At 38.1% G+C, this 26,700-nt stretch overlaps 1 protein-coding gene and 1 pseudogene across 1 annotated transcript in view; one reads left to right on the forward strand and one right to left on the reverse strand.

Moving 5' to 3' along the window:
• Positions 1 to 11,743, forward strand: part of SPATA16 (spermatogenesis associated 16) — a 227,036-nt gene extending 215,293 nt beyond the window's left edge. The window contains exon 11 of the mRNA XM_036075653.2: positions 11,428 to 11,743. Within this exon, the coding sequence (XP_035931546.1) occupies positions 11,428 to 11,550 (123 nt within the window). The 3' untranslated portion in view covers positions 11,551 to 11,743. The remainder of the gene's footprint in view (positions 1 to 11,427) is intronic.
• Positions 11,744 to 23,309: 11,566 nt separating this feature from the next.
• Positions 23,310 to 25,045, reverse strand: LOC118525095 (spermine synthase pseudogene; annotated as a pseudogene).
• Positions 25,046 to 26,700: the final 1,655 nt, after the last annotated feature.

The following is a 26,700-nucleotide window of genomic DNA, read 5'->3' on the forward strand; positions in this document are numbered from 1 at the left end:
TAATGTAAGTCCTATGAAAATTCCAGGAAGATTTTTCATACATGAAGACAAGACCATTCTAAAATGTATATGGGAAGACAAAGAAAACAGAATAGCTAAAACACTCTAGAAAAAGAATGAAAGGTGAGGAATCAGTCTACTTAATTTCAAGACTTTATTAGACTTTATTACCTACAGTTATCAAGACTTTGCGGTATTGATGGAGTAACAGACACATAGCTCAATGAAATAAATTAGAAAACTCAGAAATAAACCCACATAAACATGTTCAAATGATGTTTTATAAAGAAACAAAAGCAATTTAATGAAGGAAAAATAGCTCCAACAAATGGTGCTGGAGCATTTGGACACACATAGGAAAAAAAAGATCCTGACTTAAGTATCACTCTTTATTCAAAAGCTGACTAAAACTGTAAAATATAAAACTATAAAACTTTTAGAAAAAAAAATCTTTGGGATTTTAGTCTCTGCAAAGAGTTTTTAAACTTGATACCAAAAACATGATCCATAAAAGTCTAATTGGAAATTAGACTTCCAAATTAAAAACTTTTGCTTTGTGAAAGATTCTGTTGCAAAGGATGAAAAGACAAGTTAAAGGGCAAGAGAAAAATATTTGCAGACTACATATCCAACAAAGGACTAATATTTAGATTATATAAAGAATTCTCAAAATTCAATAGTTAAAAAGCAGTTAAACCAATTTGAAAGTGGGCAAAAGACATGAACAGACATTTCACCAAAGAGAATGGCAAGTAAACACATTAAAAGATGTTGAACATCACTGGTCACTAGGGAAATGCAAATTAAAACCACAGTGAGATAAATCACTGCACACCTATCAAAATAGCTCAAATAAAAAATAGTGACAACACTAAATGCTGGTGAGGATCTCTCATATGTTGCTAGTGGGAATATAAAATGGTACAGCCACTGTGGAAAATAATATGACAGAGTTTGGGGGGTGAGGGCGTTGGGGTTTTTTTTTTTTTTTTAATGAAGAGTTTATTTGAGAGGGTGTGAGAGAGAGAGAGAGAGCACCAGAAAGAGAGAGAGATAGCACCAGAGAAAGAGACAGAGAGAGAGTGCCTGAGCAGGGGGGAGGGGTAGAGGGTAGAGGGAGAAGCAGGCTCCCTGCCCCGACAAGCAGGGAGTCCGATGCGGGACTCGATCCCAGGACCCTGGGATCATGACCTGAGCAGAAGGCGGATGCCTAACCAACTGAGCCACTCAGGCGCCCCGGGGTTGGGTTTTTGTTTTGTTTTGTTTTTTGTTGTTTTTTTGTTTTAGAGAGAGAAAGAGCATGTGAGTCGGGGTTTGGGGGGGAAGGGACAGAGGGAGAGGGAGAGAATCTTAAGCAGGCTTCACACCCAGCATGGAGCCCAATGCAGGGCTCAATCTCAGCACCCTGAGATCATGATCATGATCTGAGTTAAAATTAAGAGTTGGGCACTTAACTGACTGAGCCTCCCAGGCACCCCAACAGTTTCTTTATAAAACTAAATATTCAACTACCATATGACCTGGCAATTGTACTCCTGGCCATTTGTTCCAGAGAAATGAAGTCTTATGTCCACACAAAAACCTGTACACAATTGTTTATAGCAATTTAATTCATAAAAGCCAAAAATCGGAAGTAACCTGGATACCCTTCAAAGGGTGAATCATTAAACAAATTGTGGTACATGGGTTACTACTCAGCAATGAAAAGGGACAAACTGTTGATACACACAACAACCTGAATAAGTCTCCAGAGAATTGCAGAATTCTACATGTTTCCATGTATATAACCTTCTTAAAATGATAAAATTGTACAAATGGACAATAGATTAATGGTTGCCAGGGCTTCAGGGATGAGGAACCTGGAGAAAAATGGGTGTAGCTGTAAAAGGGAAACATGTGAGATCTTCGTGGTAATGGAGCTGTTCTGTTTCTTAACTGTGTCAATGTCAATATCCTGGCTATGGTATTCTACAGTTTTGCAGGATGTTACCATTGGGGCAAACTGAGAGTACATAAGTTCTCTTTGTATTGCTTCTCACTGATGCATGTGAATCCACACTTACCTCAAAATAAAAATTTTAAAAATATATATTTAAACCCTCAGATAAATTATGCCATTAAATGTTAAAAAATAATTTTTTAAAAAACCATGACACATGGTTTCCTGGACAAAGTCATGGAAAGATTTATAATTTTTCTTTAACTCTATACTAAATATAACAAAAAGTGTTATCGTTAGGGGAGTTTTCAGTCAAGAGTTGGTAATACAGTTTAGCACAAAGTTTTTTTGCACATTTTGTAATTTCTCTGGGGCAGGTGCCTCATGTTTTCACGTTGGACTTTTATGACTAAAATACTGAATAAAATTCCAAATTCACTAAATGAAAAAGGAAAAATGTGGGGCTTGTCTGCTTGAATGCAGGCCAAAAGCTAAAGGAAATTGATATATTATGAATAACAGAAACAACTCCGTTTCAAAAACTAAGTTTATTTTAGAAATTAATTTCAAGCCTGTTTGAAAACAATTGTCATTCTAATAAGAATTAAAATTCAAACCATTTTGGATGATAAATATTTAAAAGCATTTGGTCTGGAAACTAAATGGAACAGAGCAAAGAAACTAATGTTATCAAATCCACTGTGGTGGAGTGAAATGTCTGTTTTGCCGAGAGGATTTTGGTCCATACTGCTAATCTCTAGAAACACATTCTCATTCTGTAACCACCATCATAGTCATATAAACATGATATTTATTCCTGAAGAATGTGATTCTTATTTCATCTACATTTTTTCTTCTTAATAATCATCTTTAAAAGCTTTACTAAAAAATCCTTTGAGCACCCAATTCCTAAGGCATGAACATATGCAAACAAACCCGTACAAACATAGCTAATCCCCTCTCTGTGATCCAGACTACATGAAATCCAATAGGAAGTACCAATTCAAGTCTTCCCAGTGTAATTTACCCATGCTTTCACGTTTGAGGTCAACTTCCTCTCACTGCCATTATTGGGAAGAAGCCACCCTGGTTCCCATGGTACACACTAAACTGGCAGGCTTAGTAGGGAGCATGAACCAGCAGGAAAAGTGAATTTTAGAAAGCATCAGTCATATTTGAGGGGAAAATTAGAACTTAATTGAGCTTCCATTAATTTTATGGCTTAGTTGTTGTATTAGTTTCCTAGGGCTACTATAACAAAGTACCACAAACTGAGTGGCTAAAACAATAGAAATTGATCATCTTGCAGTTCTGGAAGCTGGAAATTTCAAGATCAAAGTGTCATGGAGTTGGTTTCTTCTGAGAGCCATGAGGAAGAATTCGTTCCATGCCTCTCTAGCTTCCGGTGGTTCGTTGGCAATTTTTATCATACCTTGGCTTATAGGAATATCACCCCAATCTCTGCCTTTATCTTCATATGGCACTCTCCCTGTATGCCTATCCAAATTTCCCTTTTTTATGAGAACCAATCATTCTGGATTAAGGGCCCACCCTAATGACTTCATTTTAACTTGACTACCTCTCTAAATAAGGTCACATTCTGAAGTACAGAGAGTTAAGACTTCAATGTATGGATTTTGAGAGAACACAATTCAACTCAATCCAATAGTGTTTGATCTTAATTGACTTTGGAAGGAAAAGGGCCACCCAAATCTTCACAGTGATTCTCCTTCCCCTCTACCACATCTGAATGACTCCCCTTTCAAATCTCTATCAGGTCATTGCTGTGTAGTCCCTTATTGTTATCATGTCTCACTAAATTTGCTCATGTTGAGCTTCTAGTTATCTCTTTCCTTAGTTTGCCCCCATTTCTAACTATTGCCCTAAAATTCAGTTTCTTTCTCAGCAATACCTTTGGTCTCATGACCAGCCCTCACGCAATAAATGGAAGGCAGTAATGTTGCTTTCACCCTGGCCCATATGCCTTCAATTACCATGTGAAAATAGGTTAGATCTCTGTGCAAATGAAGGCACAGTCAACACCACAAAATGATGGAGAGTTAATAGCAATCCTCCTTCACATGAAAGCTCTTAAATGAACAGAATGTCACCTGACCCAAGGGCATCCCTATACTTTCCACCTACATATAAGGTACAAACCAATTTAAAGTAAAAGATTATCGGGGTGCCTGGGTGGCTCAGATGGTTAAGCGTCTGCCTTCGGCTCAGGTCATGATCCCAGGGTCCTGGGATCGAGTCCCGCATCGGGCTCCCTGCTCCTTGGGAGCCTGTTTCTCCCTCTGCCTCTCTCTCTCTCTGTCTCTCATGAATAAATAAATAAAATCTTAAAAAAATAAAATAAAATAAAGTAAAAGATTATTGTAGTAAATATTCAAGTACCTTTTAGCATGCCTATATTTAAAGTGATTATGAGTGGTTGTATGTGGGAAAACATTATTTTTATCTGTAAAAGTGTTGCACTTTATCCTGAAATCCAGTAGAAAATTGTAAGTTTTGATATGCTGAAAAAATATAAAATCATTAACTGAAAAGAAACATTTTAGTGCCAATACATAATCTTGTGCAGTTATAAGATGAAAAGGAAATGAGTGTTCTGTGAACTACCTTCTGCTATTAAGCTAATCCATAATAAGGGTCCTGTACATGCAAGATAAAATTCTGATACATCCAGAGAAGAAAATATAGGTCTTTTAGAGATGATAATCTTATAAATGGGACACGGGGGAGGCTCAAGAATCCCAGTATCTATGGGTGTTTATATTAATTAGTTCAGTACTTTCAGAATATAAAAAACTACAGTAGAAGTTGTTGGGTCCCTCTCATTTCCGTAATGCTTCTCTGTGTGGTACAAGCAAAGTGCAATACACCCTCCTTCCATGGAGTACATTTCTGTGGAATGAATCCAGGTCAAACTAACCATCATAGAATTAATACTTTAAAGTTGGAATGGATTTTAAAAAATTTATTGAATCCAACCCCTAGCTCACACATGACTCACAAAGATTTCATGCTCTCCAAGAGTCATCTAATGTTTGATTTCCAATCTCTGTGATGGGGGTTGCCATACCTCACCCTAAAGTCTCTTTCATTTTTATACAATTGTGAAAAAAAACAGTTATACCTAATATCTACTCTTTCACTCATTTGATGACTCCTTCAGTTACTCATTGATTCAGCAAATATTTACTGAGAACCTACTGTGGAGGCACCAGACACTACACAATATACTGATATTATAATCTCCCTGGATGGCTTAACCATTTTTGAAGAACTTTTTATAAACATTAAACCATTTAATCCTCACAAAAACCCTGTCAAGTAGACCATGATTATCATTATTAATTTGCTATTTATACGAGATATGAGAAAATTAAAGGTCAGAAGTTAAGTCACATGGCTAGTGGGAGACTCAAGAATCAAACTTACTCTCTAATAGTGGATAGCACTCTTTCCACTGTATCCGCTAACACAAAACAAATCCATCACGCTTTCCACATAACAACCTTGACTTACTTGGACACCACAGATTCTTGTTATGATTCCCTTCTTCATTTTAAAGACCTCCAGATCCTTCAACTTTTCTTCATACAGTTTGGAGTAAGACCCTTGACACACCCAGAACCAAGCATGATAGCCCAGATGTGATAGGACCTGAGCAGAGAAGGAATAAAAGTATTTGTCTCCTTTGAAACAGACACATTTTATGGGAAAAATGGGTTTTTTTGTATTTTATAGAGATATAATTGACATATAACATTATAGTAATTTCAGGTGTACAACATAATGATATTCATATATATTGTGAAATGATCACCACAGTAAGTCTAGTTAACATCCATTGCCACACAGAGTTAAAGTTTTGGGTTTTTTTTATGATGAGAACTTCTAAGATTGAATCTCTCATCAACTTTCAAATATAGAGTACCATATTATTAACTATAGTCACCATGCTGTACATTACATCCCCATGAATTATTTATTTCACAACTGGAAGTTTGTACCTTTTGACTACCTTCATCTATTTTGCCCACCTCCCCCCACCCCCCCGCACTTCTGACAACCACCAGTCTGTTCTCTGTGTCTACGAACTTGGTTGTCTTTCTCTGACTTATTTCACTTAGCATAATGCCTTCAAGTTCCATTCATGCTGCTGCAAATAACAAGATTTCTTTCTTTTTTTCTGGCTGAATAATATTCTCTCTCTCTCCTCACTCTGTGTGTGTGTGTGTGTGTGTGTGTAAGACATTTTCTTTATTCATTCATCTTTCAGTAAACACTTAAGTTGCTTCCATGAGACAGACATTGTTGTCTATAAGCAGATTGGTTTCTAGGGAGGCAACCAGAGAATACTGTTGATTTATATTGAACTTGCAACAAATATGTGCTATCAGAAACTCCTCTCTCCTCTCCTTTCTCTGCCCCCTCCTATTTCTGACTTTTATATATAGTGGAATTTTGAGACCTGATCACAAGACTTTAATGTGTGGCAACTACAATTAGTGCAGGTACTGAGGCAGCATCCCTCGCAGAGTAGAGGCCAAAAACAGAGTGTCTGTTAATGTGGTTTATCTTATTTTCCTCCACTTTTGTATTTTTTTCATTTAGTTATTTTTTTCTATTTACTGAACATACACTTCCAGATTCAAATATTAATGTTATTAAATAATAGTGATTCAGACTTATGCAAATATTTCACATAAATTAATTTAATCTTACTAGGATCCTGTGAAGCAATTGATAGAAAAAGAAACTTAGGTTTTAAGAACTTAAATAAAATTTCACAAAGTCACACAACAAGTAAATGCTGGAGCTGGAATTCCAAACCAGGTGTATCTGACTTCGATCCAGTACCGTGTCTCTGTGATAATCACTCTGAATAACTGAAAGCATCCTTTTTGTTTTTCTTAGCACTTTTTAACTGGTAGGATGCTTTTTACATGGTAGGCTGCAAAATGGTAGGTTGTTGGGTTTTTTTTAATTTGGAGTTTTGTTCCATTCTGGCTTTTAGCCTAGTACTAGGCTATTATTATAGGTCCATTTTTAATTAATTTCTGATTATGTGAACTTTTTTCTATTTCTTATATTTGTCATGAATCAAAATCATTTCTTTTCCCTAAAACTGTTCACCTAATTGTATTTCTTATCTCATTAAAAATCATTATTATCTCAAGTTAGAAACTTCACAGTCATTCCTAATTTTGCTTACCTTCTTGTCCCAACACAGAATTTTTCATCAAGTCTATAGAGTTTACTTCCAAATATCCCTTAAGTTCTTGATTCAGGCCCTCATAATATTTTCCATATCCAATTACACCGGTCCCCTAATTGATTCACCTGCCTCTAGTTTCCCTGGCTGCATTCCACTCCACATAATGGTACCAGATTTACTTTCTAACCACATGGCTAAATATTTTTCCACTTTTTACAAGCTGACCCCAATCAATATTTCCTGCTGTATGTATGTCTACTCCTAGTCTCCCGATGCCTACATCTATGCTATAAGACTTATCCCTATCAAATAGCCCATGTTCTTTCACAACATGGCTCTATGGATGCCCTTCCCTCTATCCGGAATGCACTTCTTGTCCTGGCAAAGAGCCAGCTCCTATCATCCCAATGCATGTCCACGTTCCTTCAAGTAGAATTCACTGTTCTGACATTTTTGCCAATAGAACTTTTCATATATTAACTTACAGAAGCAGTTATGCTTTATTGTAATCATTTTTTCATTAAGCCTCTCCTACATGAATATGAGTTCCTCATAAACAAATATCTTGATATTTTTGCTTATCACCCTATTACAGTGCCAAGCACATAGTAAATGTTCAATAAATATTTGCATGAAAGAATAAATGTGCTCCCTTTGAAATCTGAGTTGATTAGAAATTTTCCTCTAATATAAGTTGGTCTGTTTAGTTACCTCCACATTTCTTACAGATTGGTATTTATTTGTTTTTGCATGGTTAAAATTTTAATTTCAAAATCTCCTATTACTTCTCAGGCTGTCTTCTCTTTTAGAGTTACAGAGTTCTGAACTTCGTTCTGAACTTCTTGAATCTACACTAAATCATGACTGAAAGATTTTTGTGTATAAGATTTAAGGGTCCTGAAAAACTAGTTGATAATAATTTCCTTACACTTTGATGTGGATTATGATTGATGGCCATATGATAGGTGAGAATCTGCCCTCTCACTGAGACCTTCAGTCCCCTTGATCATCTGACATCCCAAAATTCTCTGCAAGCTCATTTGTTCTGATGTCCATAGCTCTGTAAAGCCAAGTCAGCATTGGCACATAGATACATTAAAAAAAAATGCCGTCTGCCCATTTTGCAAATGGGAAAATTAGACCCAGAATGACCAAGTAGACTATCTGATATAGTTAAGCAAGTAGATTCTGTACCAAAAAGAAAGTCTAATAAGGCCTCTGCTCCAAAAACTGGCTCATTTCCCTTCCTTGCATGCTTACATATTTCTTTGTGTTTTATTTCCCTAAGGGCTTTATAGAAATTTCTATCGTTTGCAATCTGTTCTTCTTAGTTATATGAATCTATTTTCTCTTCAACTAGCATTTTTCTTTCCTTGACTTAAAAAAAGAAAATAAAGAACCAGCTTTACTAAAAACATGTTGCAGCTCTCCTACACTTCAGAAAGTATAGAAGCTAAAATTGACTTACTTTACTGCATAGTGTGTCATTCATCTAATGGTATAATCTAAGAGAATAACCTCTGATTTGAAAAATGTGAAGACTCATGTAAGATTGGACTAACTTAGAGCTGATGTGAGTACAAGTCATGGAATTTTTTGGCTTGGTGTGTCCTTGGAAATTATCCAGGTGAACACTTTCTTCACCCAAGGTCAGTTAAGCTGAAGCTCAGAGAGGCCAAGTGACTTCTCTGGGGTCACAGATCAGGGTTATAAGCCAGCCCACAAGCAGAACTCAACACTCCTGACTCTCTTCATCTGGTGCCCTTTCTACCTCAGTCCATTTCAAGTATGGAGATCACACCTTGTTGGTATCTTGCCTGGAGACTCTCAAAGCTAAACAATGATGATAAAATGATAGCACATGAAAGTGGTGATTATTTAATTTGTAAGAGAAAAGAAAGCCTTCTGATGTGCTGCATACCAGGCATCACTGTGAATCTGGAAAAACAAATTGGTTGCTGAATGTCTTCAGCTCTATTCTTAAAGAGGAGGATTACTGAGGGTCTACCATATCCTAGATGCTGGGAATAGTGGACAACATGGACCTCATTCCTGCCTTAGAGACCTTAAAACCCAGATGGGATATTTAATAAATATTAAATAAATCATTATAACAATTAGGTAAAAAAAAAATTACCATTTGCAAAGAGATGAATGGGCTGCTATGGGAATATGTATGTTTTTGAGAGACCCAACCTAGTCTGGATTATCAAAGAAGATGTCCCTCAGGCACTGATGTTGAACTTGAAATCCAGAGGAATTTTAAGGGTTCCAATGGGAGTATTCCATCACATGGCATATCATTAAGAAGATCAAGGGTGCAGAGAACACTGCACTGCTGTGTTCAGATAACTGAAAGATGTACTACACACTGAGGAGAATGGAGTGATAGGAGACAGAAATAGAGATGCAAGTGAAACCAGATCACTCAAAACTGTGTAGGCCATGTTAAGGGCTTGGGAATCCATTTAGGTATTTTCAGCAAGGAAAAATGTGACCGGACCTATATTTTAAAAAGATCATTCCAGTACCAGTAGGAGAATGGGTTGAAAGGATAGCATGTAGACAGACCAGATAGGAGGTAAACAGACAGGCCAGGCTAAGACATGTAGGTAGTGTATACTCTAGACCTCCAGCTTAATTTAACAGTACTCTTTGTTCCAAGCAGACAACCTATGTACTTCTTTGTCTTTTTTAATGAAAAGCAACCCAGTTAGTCAAAACTGCAGTTAATAAATACAATTTAAACAGGAAAAAAGACAGCAGCCACCTAATGGATATTTTAAAACAATTATCACTGAAAGAAGCTTTTTTGTTGCATTAGGATTGTAATTTTAAATTGTATTTGGACTAATTGCAAACATTCTAATTGTAAAGAGCTTTGATTTAAATGATACATTTTCAGTGCAAAAACATGAGTGAGTCATCAACTATTGAAATAACGGTAAAGTGCCATCCATTATGTTTGTTTTGATTGTGCTCTGTGTTAATTTTTTACTTATGATTTTGGTGTAAGCTGGATAGTATAAATGTATGGAATACATAGAATAATTCACTGGCTTCATGTCAAATTATTTTGATGATTGCCACTATGATCAGACATCATAAACAACAATGTGCTTTTGGAGAAATTTACCTAAAGTGATTTTAGATTTTCAAAAAGAATTGTTTTCACATAAATAAATTATCTTATTTTCTTAAGGAAACCAATGGACAATTTACATCACCTGGTGTGATAAAAGACCTAAGCATAACATATAGATGAATGCTACCATTTATTATTCTCTTTTTGACAATCTGAATTATCTTTTGGATATTACCCTGAATGATAAATCAAGTGATTTAAAAGTAGAACTCAAAATTGGAAAATTAGAGTTTAAGTGCTTTTATCTTAAGTAGATGATATGTTCGTGTACCTTGAATAATAAGTGCTCTAGCTTTGAGCTAACTTTATGACAATGGGCTCTCAGTGAGTGACTTTTAGGCTAATACAATATGCAGGTGCTGGGAGTCAGGGCTAAGTATGAATTATTATATCTACAGACTTTCATGAGAGCCCAACTCAGCATATATGTAAACTGTTTTATTCTACAGTTCTTTAGTAGAATAAAATAGTGACAAATAGTACAACATATTCAACCAACAGTCACTGAATAATTATAAGTTTTCTTTGGAGAAAGACTAATAGTTTATTTTTGAGAATTATTGTTTTGTATATCATTACTTTATCTTATTCCCTGGGGTGTGGCATTTTTTAAGAAAATGTATTTCCCCAAAATTGTGTTTTGATTTAAAGGAGAAATGGTTCTTGCTAAGACAATGTGTAATATTCATTTTTCTCCCAAGTTGGCCAGGGGCATACAAATGCTAGAAACTCTTACTTTGGGGGGGGGGGGTTGTTTGTTTCCATTCTTCCTTTTGATAATGGAAATTTTTTTTTCACCGTTTCTTTTTGAAATCCCTGGTTTTACTGACCATTAAAGACAGTGGGTGATTATGGTCCCCACTTCCATACCCAGGACATAGGACTGAGTGGCAAAGCAAACTCCTGCATGTCTGCTTCATGTTCCTAAAATGAGGGAACCCGACATGGAGACTGAAGGAAGCTTTTACGTTCAATCATTTCCATCTCTGCCAATTCTGTTCCAACGTGGACCTGTATGTGCCTTTTCATTTTAACTACCTCACCATTTTCCTAACTACACTAAACCTGGAAAAAACAACCACAAATCTTGTTATATCTGTTTATTTCTTCTAGGTTGGGCGAATTGAAGACTTCCTATACCAATTAGAGGACAGTTTCTTAAAAACTAAAAAACTGAGAACTGCTCGAAGGCAAAAAACAAAACTGAAGCGGCTTCAAACTGTGCAGCAAAGCTAGTCACTGGGGAGCAGGCACTACCATCAAGGGGTCCCAGAGGAGGGGCAGTGGCCTCCCACCAGCCTGACTGGGACAGTCCAGGAACAAAGGCCCAGCCAAAGGAGTGAGGGCGCACTCGCCTTGGCTCATCTTTACAGAGGGATTCTATACTTCATTCATCTCCATTGGCAGCAATAAATGTTCTCAACAAGTTTGACTTGACTCCTGTTCAAATTTGACTTACTTAGTTAAACAGCTTATAAAATTACCATTGCTGCCTCTTTCACCTGCTTTGTTCTTTCAAAATCTACTAACATTTACCAGTCTACCCAAGTATGCTTATAATATTCATGCATATTCATGTGCATTGTTAAGAATTACTCACATGCCATGTATAGATATGGACAAACAATATACATGCAAATTTCTCAAATACATAAAAATCTTAAAAAATAATAAAAATTATGAAACTCATATTTTCTCAATCCTTATGGAGATAAGTCATATGTGGTAGGGCCGATATTATCAGTTGAGTTGTCTCATTAAAATCTCTATTCTCTCCTCCGGATCCTTCCTATTCCCTCCCCTTTAAATGTGTAACTCAGCACAAACACACATACGTGACAAGGTAGTGAGTCAATAGCCATCGCTCCAGACCTCCGCTGACACCAACAAGGGGGTGTGAAGATAGGGTAAGAAGGAATAACTCAGACACAGAGTAAAATAAACAGGAAATCAGATTTTTTTTAAATAATAGAAAAAATGACTAGGATCTCTGAGAACATTGATAATAACATGAAAAGGAAAAAAGAATAAAATACATAGTGCTGAATTTTTCATTATACAATGAGATTGTAAAGACATCAGTTAATAATTTAATCTTAAATGTATGTTAGATTTGTGTAGTCATAATTATGCAGGGTATAAATGTTTTTAAATTTTGAAGTAAAATAGGACTTTGGTTTTCCGGGGATCATCTTATCTTTATCAGATAGCCCCCTCTCTTCTACCCCACACAGGGAATCCATCACTGCTACCACCTTCCCTCAAGCTAGTTGCTAATATAATTGTAGGCAGTTAAAGACAGTGGAGTTTAAGAAACTCCTTGTTTTTAAACTCATACTGGCATGGCATCTCAGTTCTATTCTTGTAAGTAATGGAAAATAATTTCTTTCTATGGGAACTTGAGTCTAGCCAAATGTGGGAGTCTAAGGTAAATGGCTCAGACTCCATCTGACCACCTCTGCTGTTATCACTTCTCACCATTGTGAGAATTGCCCATTATTTAAAAAAAAAAAAAATCTCATAATATCTCTAGGAAATGAAGCTTGTTAGCTTTGAATTTTAACTTTAGTGTTAAAATTTTATTTTCCAAAAGGATTTCTATGTTCTGTAACTGTTTGTTCTTAATTGAAATAAAATCTTAGCACTGCCTGTTTGTTTACTCAGCTGTTTTCTGGAAGTCCTATTGATATTCAATAGCTGATCAATTGCTTTATCTTTGGTTTTTTTAAATTAGAGTTCTCTCATTCCACAGTGCCTGAAGATTATATTTGAAAATAATGTAATTGCAATTACTAGATTATGGCTTCACTGTTTGATCACTTTCCCCAAATCCAATATGAAATGTCCATTGTTATTTTGGCTGGTGCTTGGTTAGGGAAAGAAGAGAGGTTCTAGTCAGTCTTAGGAAGGATGATGTATAATGGAAATCCAAAACTTTCAAAAGAAACTTCTTTTCAGAAAAAGAGAATCAATTTTCATAGCTTTGCAATAAGGTATCAAAGTATCAAATCTTTAGAATTCTTAATAGTTCAACAGCATTGTCCATAGGAATGAATTTTGCTCATGGTCTCCACTTTCCACATTAGTGTCAAGAGCCTTGAATAGCAACAATGCAGCATAAATTTACTGCACCTGGCATCCCTTCCTTTCCTTTTTTTTCTTTTTATTTTTGAGAGGGGGGAGGGGCAGAGGGAGAGTGAGAGAGAGAGAATTTTAAGCAAGTTTCATGCCCAGTGCAGAGCCAAAATGGGGCTTGAGCTCACAACCTTGAGATCATAACTAGAGCTAAAACCAAGAGTCAGATGCTTGACTGACTGAGCCACCCAGGTGCTCCATCCCATCTTTGTTTTTAAGTTCTCTGCAGAGGAAGGATTTGTAAAGCAATATGGTATTAGTAAAAAAAAAAAAAAAAAAAAAATTTAATAATAGAGAAAGCAAAGTTTACGAAGTACTTTCAGAATGCTTATTTCATTTCAACTTCACAAGAATTTGATATATGCATTTTCTCCATTTTACAACTGAGGAAACCAAAAGCCAAAGAGGGTAATACCTTCCTTTGAGTGCAAAGATTTGTTTTGTCCTCTACTTGCTATTTGAAATATGATCCATGGACCAGCAGTATCAGCATCACCTGGGAATTTGTGAGAAATGCAGAATTTTAAGCTCCTCCCCAGATCAACTGGATCCAAATCTGTGTTTTTAAGAAGATCTCTGGGTAGGGGTGCCTGAGTGGCTCAGTTGGTTGAGTGTCTGACTCTTGATTTTGGCTCAGGTCATTACCTCAGGGTCGTGAGATTGAGCCAGCATTGGGCTCTGTGCTGAGCGTGGAGCCTGCCTAAGATTCTCTCTCTCCCTCTCCCCTACCCCTCCCCCACCCCACACACACATTCTCACTCTCTCAAAAAAAAAAAAAATCCCTGAGTGATTTATATGCACATTAAAGTCCAAGAATTGCTCCTTTACCATATTGGAAAGTATTTTCTTGTCAGCTCAAAGTTAACCTGACACAAGGACTAATGAGGTAGCCACCTTAAGTTTTGGTTCAAATTAATATCTCCTAATATGATCATTTTTGCAGAGGTTTATGGACCAAAAGAACCAAAAATTAAAAGTTCAGTGATAATAGGATAAGTTCTCTCTCTCTGCCATTTTCTTGAAGAGATATTGGATTTTATTCTGTAATAGTCCAAAGACATGAAGTGAAATAACAAAAAAAGACATGTTAGCCAAAAAGGAGAAGCGATATATACTTGATGATCAGACCAATTGAAATATTATTAATTGAATAGCTAGTTCACGCCCTAAATGCTTCAATAATCTCAGCTTCCTTTGTCTTCTACTACTTCCTGTGTCCCTCCATCATTTGCCAAAGCATCTGGATGATGAGCAGAGCTCTGCTGATCTCTGGTGCTGGGGGCAACTTGTCTTTCAAAATGTCTAAACAGATTTTTCCCAACTTGTCTATATTAGGATGATAAATTCTGCCCATAAAATACATTTGGAAGGTTGCCACTGGGTATTCTTTTATAAGAAATAGTTCAAGTACACAAGTCCCACACCCAAAGGAAGAATTCCAAAGGAGACTACCCATGATACATGAAAATCATGTATGTTCTGATCCACATCTGCCTTGATGCCAGGCCCTTGATCATTTTCAGTCATTCCTGGATCATTCTTCAGGGCATTTTGGTGTTGTTTGTATGTGTAGGGGTTCAGAATATGTCACCCTAAAATATGCTACATTGGCATATTGATTATTTTAAATAAAGATAGTTAAGAAACAGTCAGTTTAAGAAGGACATTTTGAACTTCCTCTGCCCCCCTGAAAGCAGCAAATAAATCTCCCATGTGAAAGATACACTCCCTGTACCAGGAGGATAGAAGACAACCTTATCACCAGAGATAGGGAATTTAGGGCCAAGAAGACTTTATAAACCTTGTTCATTCTTTACCATTTGCCACTCCAAGCCCAAAACCCTCTGCCTTGTCAATTCTACACAAACTTTTTATTTCTTTGTCTAAAAAGTATAAAAGCTGCCTGCTCTGGTAACTTCTTTGAGTCTCATTTGAGGGGCTCCTATTCATGCATACATACATAATTAAATTTGTTTTTCTCCCATTAATCTGTCTTTTTATATAGGGGTGTCTTGGCCAAGAACATAGAAGGGAAGAAGAAAGTTATTTTTCCTCCCCTACAGATATTTGTTTTTCTCATCTTCTCAGTTTCAAATTTTTCAAACCTAAAGGAAATGGCAAGAATAGTAAAAATCACTGATATACTCTTCACATAGATTTCCCCAGTTATTAAAATTTTGCTTCATTTGCTTTCTCTCTGCCCCTTGTATCTCTCTCTCTCTTTCTCTCAGTTTTGCTCTCTCATCAAGTAAAATCCATTAAAACACATTCCATAGAAAAATCAAATTATTTCTTTTAATAAAATCACTTTGTCATGAATACACTATGCTAATTCCCCACTTTCAGGTCTAAATTTGTTCTCTGCGTCAAATGGAGCCAAGTAAGCACAGTTTCTTAGACGCTGCTAGGGGAAGAGGCTATGACAGCACACACCACACTGTCCCTCTTCTCCTCACTTCCAGCCCTCCTATGGCATTGCTTTAATGGTCATAGCAGCATTCAGCAGGGGCAGCGTCCTTGAAGAAGGAAAAGCAAGTAGCAAGGGCTATTTGCTGGTAATTCATATTTTGTATATCTTTGAGGGTAGCAAGTCTTTATTCTTTGAGAACAGATCATGCAATTTTGAAAACAGCCAAAAATTACTGAGGACCCAAATTGGTGACGCTATTCTATGTCTAAATCATGGGCATCTCTGAAGTAACGGTATGTACACAGGCAACTACATTTAAATAGGTATAACTTTCCAAGGTGACTCCTCGGAAGAGAACCACCTGTACCTTGGTATCTACATACTAATATATTTGTTTTTAAAAATCTGTCTTCTCAGGCACTACTATATGCTTCTGATGGGACAGAGCATTGGATAAATTAACCTGTCGAGAAATCAATTAGTCATTATGTATCATGAGCTCTAAAAATATTTATAACCTTTGCCCCAATAATTCCACTTTTAGGAAACTATACTAAAGGATTAATAAAATACGTGTTAAAAGATAAAAAACTCAAAGGTATTCATCACAGGGTTATTTTAAAGAGAAAAATAAAATGAACTCAACCAAAATTTTCCAATAGGTAATAGACTAAATGATTTATGACAGTCTATCCAATGCTTAACCTAGTAACATAAAAATTTTATAATGTTAAAAGAAAAAAGCAAGAAATAAAACTATATACAGCACAATTATAACTAGGTTATAAAATATATGCATATAAAAGATTGGAAGGAAATACAAAATAAATTAAGAATGGTTATCTTTAGTGGAAGTACCTATGGGTGATTTTATTATCTTTTCCTTAATATTATACAATAAGTATATGTTCCTTGATAGTAAGAAAAAAAATCCTTAAAAAACTCATTATTCAATATTATTCTGCAGAGAAGGACCATTCATACCAGCTTTTCTTTGCCTATTTACAAAGAAAAAATTATATATTCTGATACTTGCATCACAGATCATTGTTGCTGCATAGACAGAAGCCTGTGGAAGCATTTTATTTACAGAATTCCTGTGACATAAAGTTTTTTATGGCTACCTCTACCACACATCCCTGAGACACACAGTCTGGAGGGTCACTGAAGTAACTATTACACAGCACCAATTATGATGTTTCACCTGTCTTTATAAATAACGACATGATACCATACGTGGGTTGGCCCTATTTTCTTTGCTTGTGTTCCTCATAACTGTCTTCTCCGAATGTTTGGTTTCGTTCTTTCCCTGCACTTACAAAATATCACCTCATAAAGTATGAGATCAGAGACCAAAGTCCCTTAAATCAAATGTATTGAAAGTTGAAAGACCACTGGCAGAACAAAGCTTTAATTTACAGTGGCTTGATTCATTGAGATGGCGTGATAGAGTCCAAGTTCAATCAGATATTTCACAAGGTGCCTGATCCACTCAGCAGTGCCCTGGGCTCCCAGACAGGGACACAAAGGACTATGGGGCAGCCTTGACAAGCCACAGATTATCAAGACAGAATGGACTGGAATGACACCTAGGGGCAGACTCCCGTTTTTGACAAGTCATGAAAGGAAGAGAAAATCAGAAAACAGACCCAACGAGCAGCCCAAATTTATAAATGTAAGCATATCCTGCTTGTACCTCAATGAAAGGAAACCAGAAACACTCAGACTACATGAGATAATTAGAGCTCAAAATCACTCTCCACATACATTCTTTAATAAATGGCATGAGAACTTGAAAATTAACTATTGCTTATGTTCTTTCATTGTGATCTTCTATCAATCTGAGGCGAGGTGCAGAACAAACATGCATGAATAATCAAGACTTTTACTTTCTTTTTAAGTAAGTGTTTAGGGATGTAGAAAGACAAATATTTCATAAGAAATAGGTAGACTGAATCCCTGATACTGGTAACAAGTCTGTCTTTTCTCTAAGCCTTGTACAATAGGTTTATAGATATGAATAGCTGTGTCAGGCCCTACTTCCTCAAAACCAGAGGGTAAAATTGGGATAGTACAGCTATCAAAAGTGCAGCCCTAAGAAGAGTACCTCTCATAGGGACCACTCAATTCAAGCCAGCTGATGGTGATAGTAATCATAATATGGAAAACAAAATAGGCTTAGATTTTGAAGACCCCTGTTCAAGTTCTAGATCTTTTATAAAGGGAGATAATAAATCTTTCCATTCTTAATGAGATTTCAGGAAGGACCAAATGAAATAATGAAAGGTGAAAGGATTTTTAAACTCTGAAACAACATTACCTTGTCTTTATTGACAACTCACCATATGCTCACTAGGCATTGTCCTATTTAGTCCTCACTACAAAGCTGAGGCCAGAAATATTATCTCCCTCCCCAGATGAGGTCCAGAAGGTGAAGTAACTTCCTTATAGACAGAAAGTAGCAAAACTAGAGTTCAAACCCAGAGTTGGGACTTGATATATTTCTTCTTTGTGTTTTATTATATTACTGTTTTTAAGACCTGCTAGGTCCCAGGTAATATTAACATTATACATACCTGGGATTGCCCAAAAATGACCCCAGGAGCTTGCTCTGTGTCCAATACAGTAGCCACTAGCCAAGTAGGACTATAAAGCCCCTGAAATGTGCCTAGCACAACCAAATAACTAATTTTAATTTAAACTTTATTTTTAAAAAAAATTTTAAGTTAAATTTTAAAATTGGTACTTAATTTGGGTATTGGAAAACTTTGAAGTATTTATTTGGAACAATTTAGAGATGAAAATCTACTTTCTAACTATAAATTTTGTGATATCTAAATACAGATCAAGTATTTCAAAGAAAATTTAGTGTCCAAATTGAGAGATTCTGTAAGTGTAAAATACACACCTAATGACTTCAAAGACTTAGTATTTAAAAAATGTAAAATATCTCAATAATGACTTTTATATTGATTACATGCTGAAATGATATTTTAGATATAATGATTTAAAGAAAATGTGTTATTAAAATGCATTTCATATTTTTGTTTCCTTTTTCTACTGTAGTTAGTAACACACTCACACTTGCATATATGGTTTGCATTGTATTTCTGTTGATCAGCACTAGCCCAGATAAGTCAGCTGGAACTGAGAGCTCTCCCCTCTTCCCAGCAGGAGGGGCTGACCAGGAACTTGGCCATCCTATCTTAGTGGTAAGTTACCATGGACCCCAGGTCCCTTTTGTTTTGTCAATTCTTCACAAACTTATTGTTTCTTTGTCTAACAGGTATAAAGGTGTGTTGGTCATTTCTGTGGCATTCTATAGGCATAAAATTAAATTTGTTTTTCTCTGGTTAATCTGTCTTATGTCAGTTGAATTATTAGACTAGTCAAAGAACCTAGAAGGGAAGAGGGAGAAAGTTTTCCTCCCCTACGCTTGCCCTATAAAATGAGAGATCGAGAAGGAAGCAGGTCCTGCTCCTAGAATGTTCACCCTAAAATGTGCACAGTGCCCTGCCCACAGCACACTTTTCTGTTCATGTCATAAACACCACATCTTGCTGAACCTTGCTTAAAGTTCCCCTAATAAAGCCTTTCTAACCCATAGAACTGTAGAATTTGCCTTGGCTCATGACAGATGGTGACCACGAAGGGACCCACCTTGCACAACAGGGGCTCCTGGGAATACTTGGAGAGAAAGACCTAGGAAAAAACTGAACTTCCTCCTAATAGGAAAATAGATACTCAAAGAACAATGAGATTTGTGATCTTATCGTAAATGTGACACATGTGTGATTAACACAGGAGAAGCCAAGGGCATACTGGTTATATCTGTAACCAGTGTTGTTCTCCTGAGGCACATTATCCCATAAAAACATAAGTGGCATTAAAGCAAAATTCCTGTACTAACACACAATGCTGCATTTAACCCAGAATAAAGCTGAAACACAATACAATTTATATACTCCAGGGACCGGGGAATTCCTATCCGCCAGCAAGCATGATAGAGGGCTACTACTGATGAGAAAATCTACCTCTGTTTAAATGCTAATTAAACATCTACTGAGAGTGTCCAACTATATGTCAGGACATAGAATAGACATTAAGACAGTAATGTGAAATAATATAAAAAGCATTGGTTTCTCATTATGTGATCCAGATCTCAGTCTCCTAATCTGTGAAACAATGATAATAGTCCTCAAATGGGTATTGAGAGCCTTAAGTCGATCATGTATTTTAATGACTTAGACAGGGTGTGACATAGTAAAGACTTTAAATTTCAGCTCCCTCCCTCTGAAAGCTAGAAGAGTAGAAAAGACTCCCTGCCCTGAAGGAGTTAATGCCGTAGCCAGAGGAGCAGACCAGACTCAGTCTTCAGGGCTTCTCCTCCTCATTATACGGAGCACAGCCCAGCAGTCGGTGGTGGCAGGAAGGAAGGAGGGCCACTGCAGCACGTGGGTGTGAAGGTAGGACAAGAAGGGACAGGAATGTGACCCAGAAGACGTAAGAAATTGAACTGATCTAAAACGATCCCAGAACAAAAAGTAAGAATTCCCTCCTTAAAGATAAAATTGATTTTCAATTTGATTTCTTGTCATTTGCCTTTCCTAGAAATGTTTAGCATGGAAAAACCAATTATTTGAGGAATTTAATGAGCTATGTTCCAAATAATCACAATTTTAAACTGTTTGTGTTTTACCAGAAATCTAGATTTTTGTGAAATGGAAATATGCCTTCCCCCCTATACTTTACAACTAGGTATTCAGGGTAGGGTTTTTTTTTTTCTTTTATCTCAAAATCTCAAATTTGTCCACCCCACTCCCTTCGTTCCCATGGTCACTGCCTGAGTTCAGCCTTTCTATCTTCTTTCTGTTATTATTCCTGATGGGCCCCACTCTCCAGTTCGTCCTCACTCCAGTCCCTCTTCCCTGACCAGAACACTGTCTCAGGATCCCACGGTGTCTACGCTGCTTTCTACACCATCTGCAGCTCCCTATTTTGACAGATGAGTCCCGGCCACTTGGAACGCACTGGGACTGCATGACCTGTTCTGCCTAATTGCCTGCCCCAGGTCTTGAGCAGCCCTGCCCCAGGACACCCCATATCTGGGACATGCTGTGCACCGCACCCTGGACATCTCTGCTCTCCTTAACCTGCTCCCACTCTTCTCTGTGCCCTTCCCTTCTCTCTACGTCGCCTTCAAAGCCTCGGCCCCAAATGTCGCTGACTTTTTAAAACCTTCATCCATTCACTTCTCCCTCCTCCAAGCCCCCAGCAGACTCTATCACACTTCCTCAGCATTTACAGAGAGCTTTGTGCATACCGCTAGCACAACTTTAGTCATATCACATCATGTGAGAATGAACTGTATACACATTATTTTTCCCCATTACATTATTCTTAGAGGAAAGAACATCTTTTTTTTTTTAAGATTTTATTTATTTATTTGACAGAGAGAGAAAGAGAGCACAAGCCCGGGGAGCGGCAGGTAGAGGGAGAGGGAGAAGCAGACTCCCCGCAGAGCAGAGCCGGATGAACTCGATCTAGGACCCTGGGGTCATGACCTGAGCTGAAGGCAGACGCTTAACCAACTGAGCCACCCAGGCACCCCAGGACATTTTTTTTTAATCCCTAATTTAATGATGGTGTGGGCAAGGTATCATCTTCAAAAACCAGGGCAGCTAGTCAGTAGTCCTTTAAAGTGTCCAGCATGGAGTGAATGCCTGCAAAAATATTTATAGAAAAGAAGAAAATTAGAGACCAGAAAAGAAAAGGAAAGAGAAGTGGGGAGGGGGGGAATGTTTAGCAATTAAATTTAAAATTTAACACAATTGGTTTTTAGCCTAGTTCCTAGAGATGAAGTTGCTGTGCTGTGATCAAGGACAACCCACATTGTTTCTGTGAATGTCACTCACCCCATCTGCAAAGTGGAAATAATAATAATAGATCTTACCTCCCTGGCACTGTTATGGGAGTAAATGAATTGCAAGAGTGGCTGTAAAATCCCAGTTTTGAATTGAGTCCAAGGTCATTCTATTTTTTAAAATGTGTTTTTCAGAAAATTGGAAATTTGCTCTAAAATTTTTATTGAAAAAATATTCTCTTTTGTTGAATAATGATAGGAGATAAAATATGCCACAGTTCCAACTCATCCGCCTTTATTAATGAATTAAGCCACATCAAAATGTAATAAAAAGGGTATAAGAGGCTCTAAGAAGCATTCAAATTTTTATCCATCATTTTCCTTCCATAAAATGAGCATTTCTATTAAAATGATATTACATAAAAATGGAATTTTAATGTGTGGAGATTCTTTAAAATCACAAGACCACCTGGTAAAAGGCAGGCTTAACACTACTTTTCCCTCCATAGAAATTAGGAATGAAAGAAATAAAAAATGATTGAAATTAGAAAATGCAAAACCAAAATAGCCACAAAATAAATGTGCTCCCCAAATGTGGAAGTGTTAGGACATCCAACTCGAAGATGCCATTGTTAAGAGTATTAAGCTCTTGCTGGGCAGTGACCATGGGTGCTAAGAAGTTCCACGTGGGTCACGAAAGCACATGGGTCGTGGGGGAAGGCGTGACTGCAGGGAAAGAGGCCACATCTGACCGGGAGACGGGGATTGTGACACTGCAGCTCAGTCGAAAACATGAATTCCTTGCCAACAAGGTACATGCCATGAGAGAGTCACAGTAGGCAAAAATACAGTAAAGTTGAAAGGATGGTCACTCTCAAGGGAAACAGGTTCCACAAAGAATAGGGAAAGAGAGCGTTTGGTAAAGATGTATCGATAGTCACTCTGTGACGTCATTTACAAAATATGACTATTGGTGATGAGTAGAAAACATTTCAAATTGAGAAGTGTTGAGACAATAAGCATAAAAGCTCATACACTGTATTTGTAAATATTTTGGGGACGTGAATACTTATCTTGATCATCTCTGAAGAATTTTAATTTTTTTCTCATTTATAATTTTAATCGAAGCATCGCTATTCATTTTTTCTTAACTCTTTCTTATAGGCACCAAATTTTAATATCTAAGTCAATCTTTGGGAAAGAAACAGCATTAAGAACTCCCCTCCAGAACAAAACAGTGATGTTCTTTCCTACAAATAACCAAATTCAAAATCTACCAAAACAAAAACAAAAAGCCCGCACACAAAAACAATAACAAAAATCACATTCTAGGGCTTCAGTGCATTTAGCAGCCTTCACTGAGCAGCCTAATCATCCTTCAGCTGACCTTCAAAAAAAAGTAACACCCAAGCTCATCAAAATATACATTTTCCATTTGCTTTTTTTTTTCACTAAAGATAACAAATAAAGAAAAAAGAAGCCTTGAAGGAATTCACAATCAATTGCCTGACTCATTTTGATGTCGTGTACAGCATACGGAGGTCAGGAAGGCTATTTGCAGCACATGTGACTAGGGGATACTGGTCTTCAAGCATTTGCTTTCTTCCAAACAGTGTAAAATACCCACAATTCCCAGTAAGAAGGAACAGACTATGTCTTTGGAGAATTCCACGGGACAGTATAGGCACCTGAGCTGTTCTTCACAGAGTGCCAGGGCTTCTGTCAAATTGACACAGTTACCCTCTGTAAAATATTTCCCATCCTGTTCCAGTACTTTCATGGAGAGGTCAAGAATCAGTCTATGGGGCGCCTGGGTGGCTCAGTCAGTTAAGCGTCTGCCTTCGGCTTGGGTCATGATCCCAGGGTCCTGGGAGTGAGCCCCCACATGGGAATCTCTGCTCAGAGGGGAGTCTGCTTCTCCTTCTCCCTCTACCTGCCCCCTCCCCTTGTTTGTGCTCGCTCTCTCTCTGTCAAATAAATAAAATCTTAAAAAAAAAAAAAGTCAGTCTGAGAAACTCCCATATGGAATCTTCTTCCAGAGATGAGATTGGAATGGCTGTCAAATCATTAATCACATAATCAAACTCTCTCCCTTCTTCGGCGTACCTCTTCAGTACTAGAATACAGTCTTCTATTAAAACCTGAGAGCAGTCTCCTTTAGGATTGTCTCAGGGGTGGCCACATGGTTTTTGCAGGTGTTTCTTATATCCATCAGTCACCATTTGGTCAATCTCTACTGTAGTGACCATCTTTGGTTTCAGTTTGGCTATTTCACATTATATGCGCCCACCTCCACTGCCTAGAATCGGTGTGTCTTTGCCACCATAGTCTTTTCCACTGGCCTTTTCCATACATGCCCTACGTATACCCAAATCATCCTCCACCAGATGAACATCTCCAAATTGCCTCGAGTATAGAATTTTAAATGTTCTTAGATGGTGAATCTTCATCATACACCACTTCATCTATGTCATACCCACAACCAGGTGGCCATCAGCAGTGAGCCAATATCAGTTGAGGGCCCCTCCTCGAACTATGGGCGGTAATCCCTTCACCCACCCGGTGAGGTCCTTACTCAGTTCTTTTGTTCTTTCTTCTACTTCGTTCAAAAGACCGTCAACTTCTTGGCCTTGCGAATCACCATCATAACTCTGAAGTTCCAACAACACCAATCCATGTGGGTAAATTCTCAAATTGGCAAAGCTGCCATTTTCGTTTCTGTGGGTCACTAAAATAACCGTGGTCTTGCCAGGTGTGCCCCGATTCCGTCGTCCCTTGCTCCTGGAAAATGGATCGGAGGCCCTTTTAGAGTGGTCTCACCGCAAAGCATGCCAAGCATGAAGTCCAGCGTGCCAGTGCTGTGCTGCCGTCATGCGGAGGAGAGGCCCTGTGGCCTGCCTGGGGGAGGCGGCCTCGGGAGACTGGGTGGCCGTGGGGATGTCAGGCTGCCCAGGGAGTGCCTCTCAGAAGAATTTTAATACAAAAAAAAAATAAAAGATAAAAAATGTATGTGAGAGCAGAAGACCCAACAAACAAGTGTCTTCCAGGGTCTCAGCCGAGTTCCTTGGAGAGGGCAGCACATCCATTGTCCCTCAGACACAGCTCAGGAAATAACTTTTCTTACACCAGCATCTCCCCAGTGTACTAGAAGAACTGGATCTCCCGAGGGATTTCATTCACTGTTAACAGTCTTTCATAAGCAGGAAAGATCTAGCTCAAAACCCTCAATGTACTTAAGAAATCTACAAGGCCACAAATCACTAGGATTACAATCTCCCGTTTGGCTTTCTAACCTCACTGTCAGATACCAATGCTAACGACATTTTACATTTGCAATATTGTGATTTATAAGAAATACATATTTGGTCATTTAAATATATATATTCCTTATCTATTTGCCCTCTTCCACAGTTCCTAGCTCACAGCTCCTGAAAGCCTTGGAATTTCCTTTCCAGGAGCAAGGGACAACGGAATCGGGGCACACCTGGCAAGACCACGGTTATTTTAGTGACCCACAGAAACGAAAATGGCAGCTTTGCCAATTTGAGAATTTATCCACATGGATTGGTGTTGTTGTCACTTGTTATGTTAATGAGGTGACTTTTGCAAAGCACCAAAGGATGGAGTCTGGGGGCCAATGGAGCCAACCCTGTGATCTGAGGGTTAGAACTTACAGTGTCACCCCCTGACCCATGGGGTGGGGAGAAGGGCTAGAGGTTGAATCAACTGCCGAGGGCCAATGACTTAATCAATCATGCCTATGTAATAAAGCCTCCTAAAAATCCAAAAGGACCAGACTCAGAGAACTTCCAGGTTGACAAACACGTGGAGATTTGGGGCATGTGGTGAGCCTAAAGAAGGCATGGAAGTTCTGTACCCTTTGGCCACACCTTGCCCTATGCATCTCCTCCGTCTGGCTGTTCCTGAAGTATATCCTTTTATAATAAACCAGTAATTTAGGAAGCAGAATATTTCTCTGAGTTCTGTGTTCTAGCCTCTCAAGCAAATTAATCACACCTGAGAGGGGATGTTGGGAACCAGTGATCTATAGGCAGTTGGTGAGAAGTGCAGGTAACAAACCTGAGTTTGTGGCTGGCATCTGAAGGGCGGGAGGGAGGGCAGTCTTGGAGGACTGAGCCCTTAACCCAGAGAATCTGCTGTTATCTCTGGGTAGAGAGTGTCCGAATTGAGTTAAATTGTAGGACATCCGGCAGTTTCCGGAGCATTGTTTGTTGTGGGGGAATCCCGGCACGTGAGAACACACACACACACACACACACACACACACACACACACACACACACACAACCCTGGAATTGGTCTCTGAATACCATTTTTACATGTGAAAAGCTGGTCCTGCTTCCAAAGCAACTTCACACACATTAGCTCTTTTGATCTTCAACATAGCCCCTCGCAACAGGTAGTGCCATTATTTTCTGGATGAGAAAACAGAAGAGCACGAAGGTCATCCTCTTAGAAAGAGGCACGGCACGTGGAAGACAAAACTCCAGGTCTTCGGGTCCAAACCGAATGCCTGTCTCACTTCCATTTTAAATCGCATAATGATCCTAAGAAGATTCAGTTCTCCAAAAAAAAAAAAAAAAAAAAAGAGCAAAACCTTTGGCAAGGGCTCCTACATTTTTCCAGGGCCCCTTGGAAGAGTAGGTGCTGTGTTTTCATCACCTGGGGGGGCGGGGGGAGACCGCAGTGAGCTGAATTTCTCCCGTGCGAGGAGGAGGCGTTGGCCCCAAGCACAGGCTGCAGATGGGCAGAGGGAGGGGAGACCAGGGCGCCACGCTCCAAGCGGGGGTTAAACATCCACGTCGGAAGGAGAACAGCTGTGGCCCCCTTTACATTACAGTTTTAAAATTCTGAGCGTGTAAAGAACTATAAAAATCCCAAGTAGGCCCTGGATCATAACAGATGAATAAGGGATTTATAATCTTTAAACGCAAGGAGAATGGCTTGCATTTGTACC

Source organism: Halichoerus grypus, chromosome 1 (assembly GCF_964656455.1).
Source record: "Halichoerus grypus chromosome 1, mHalGry1.hap1.1, whole genome shotgun sequence".
Classification (NCBI taxonomy): Eukaryota; Metazoa; Chordata; class Mammalia; order Carnivora; family Phocidae; genus Halichoerus; species Halichoerus grypus.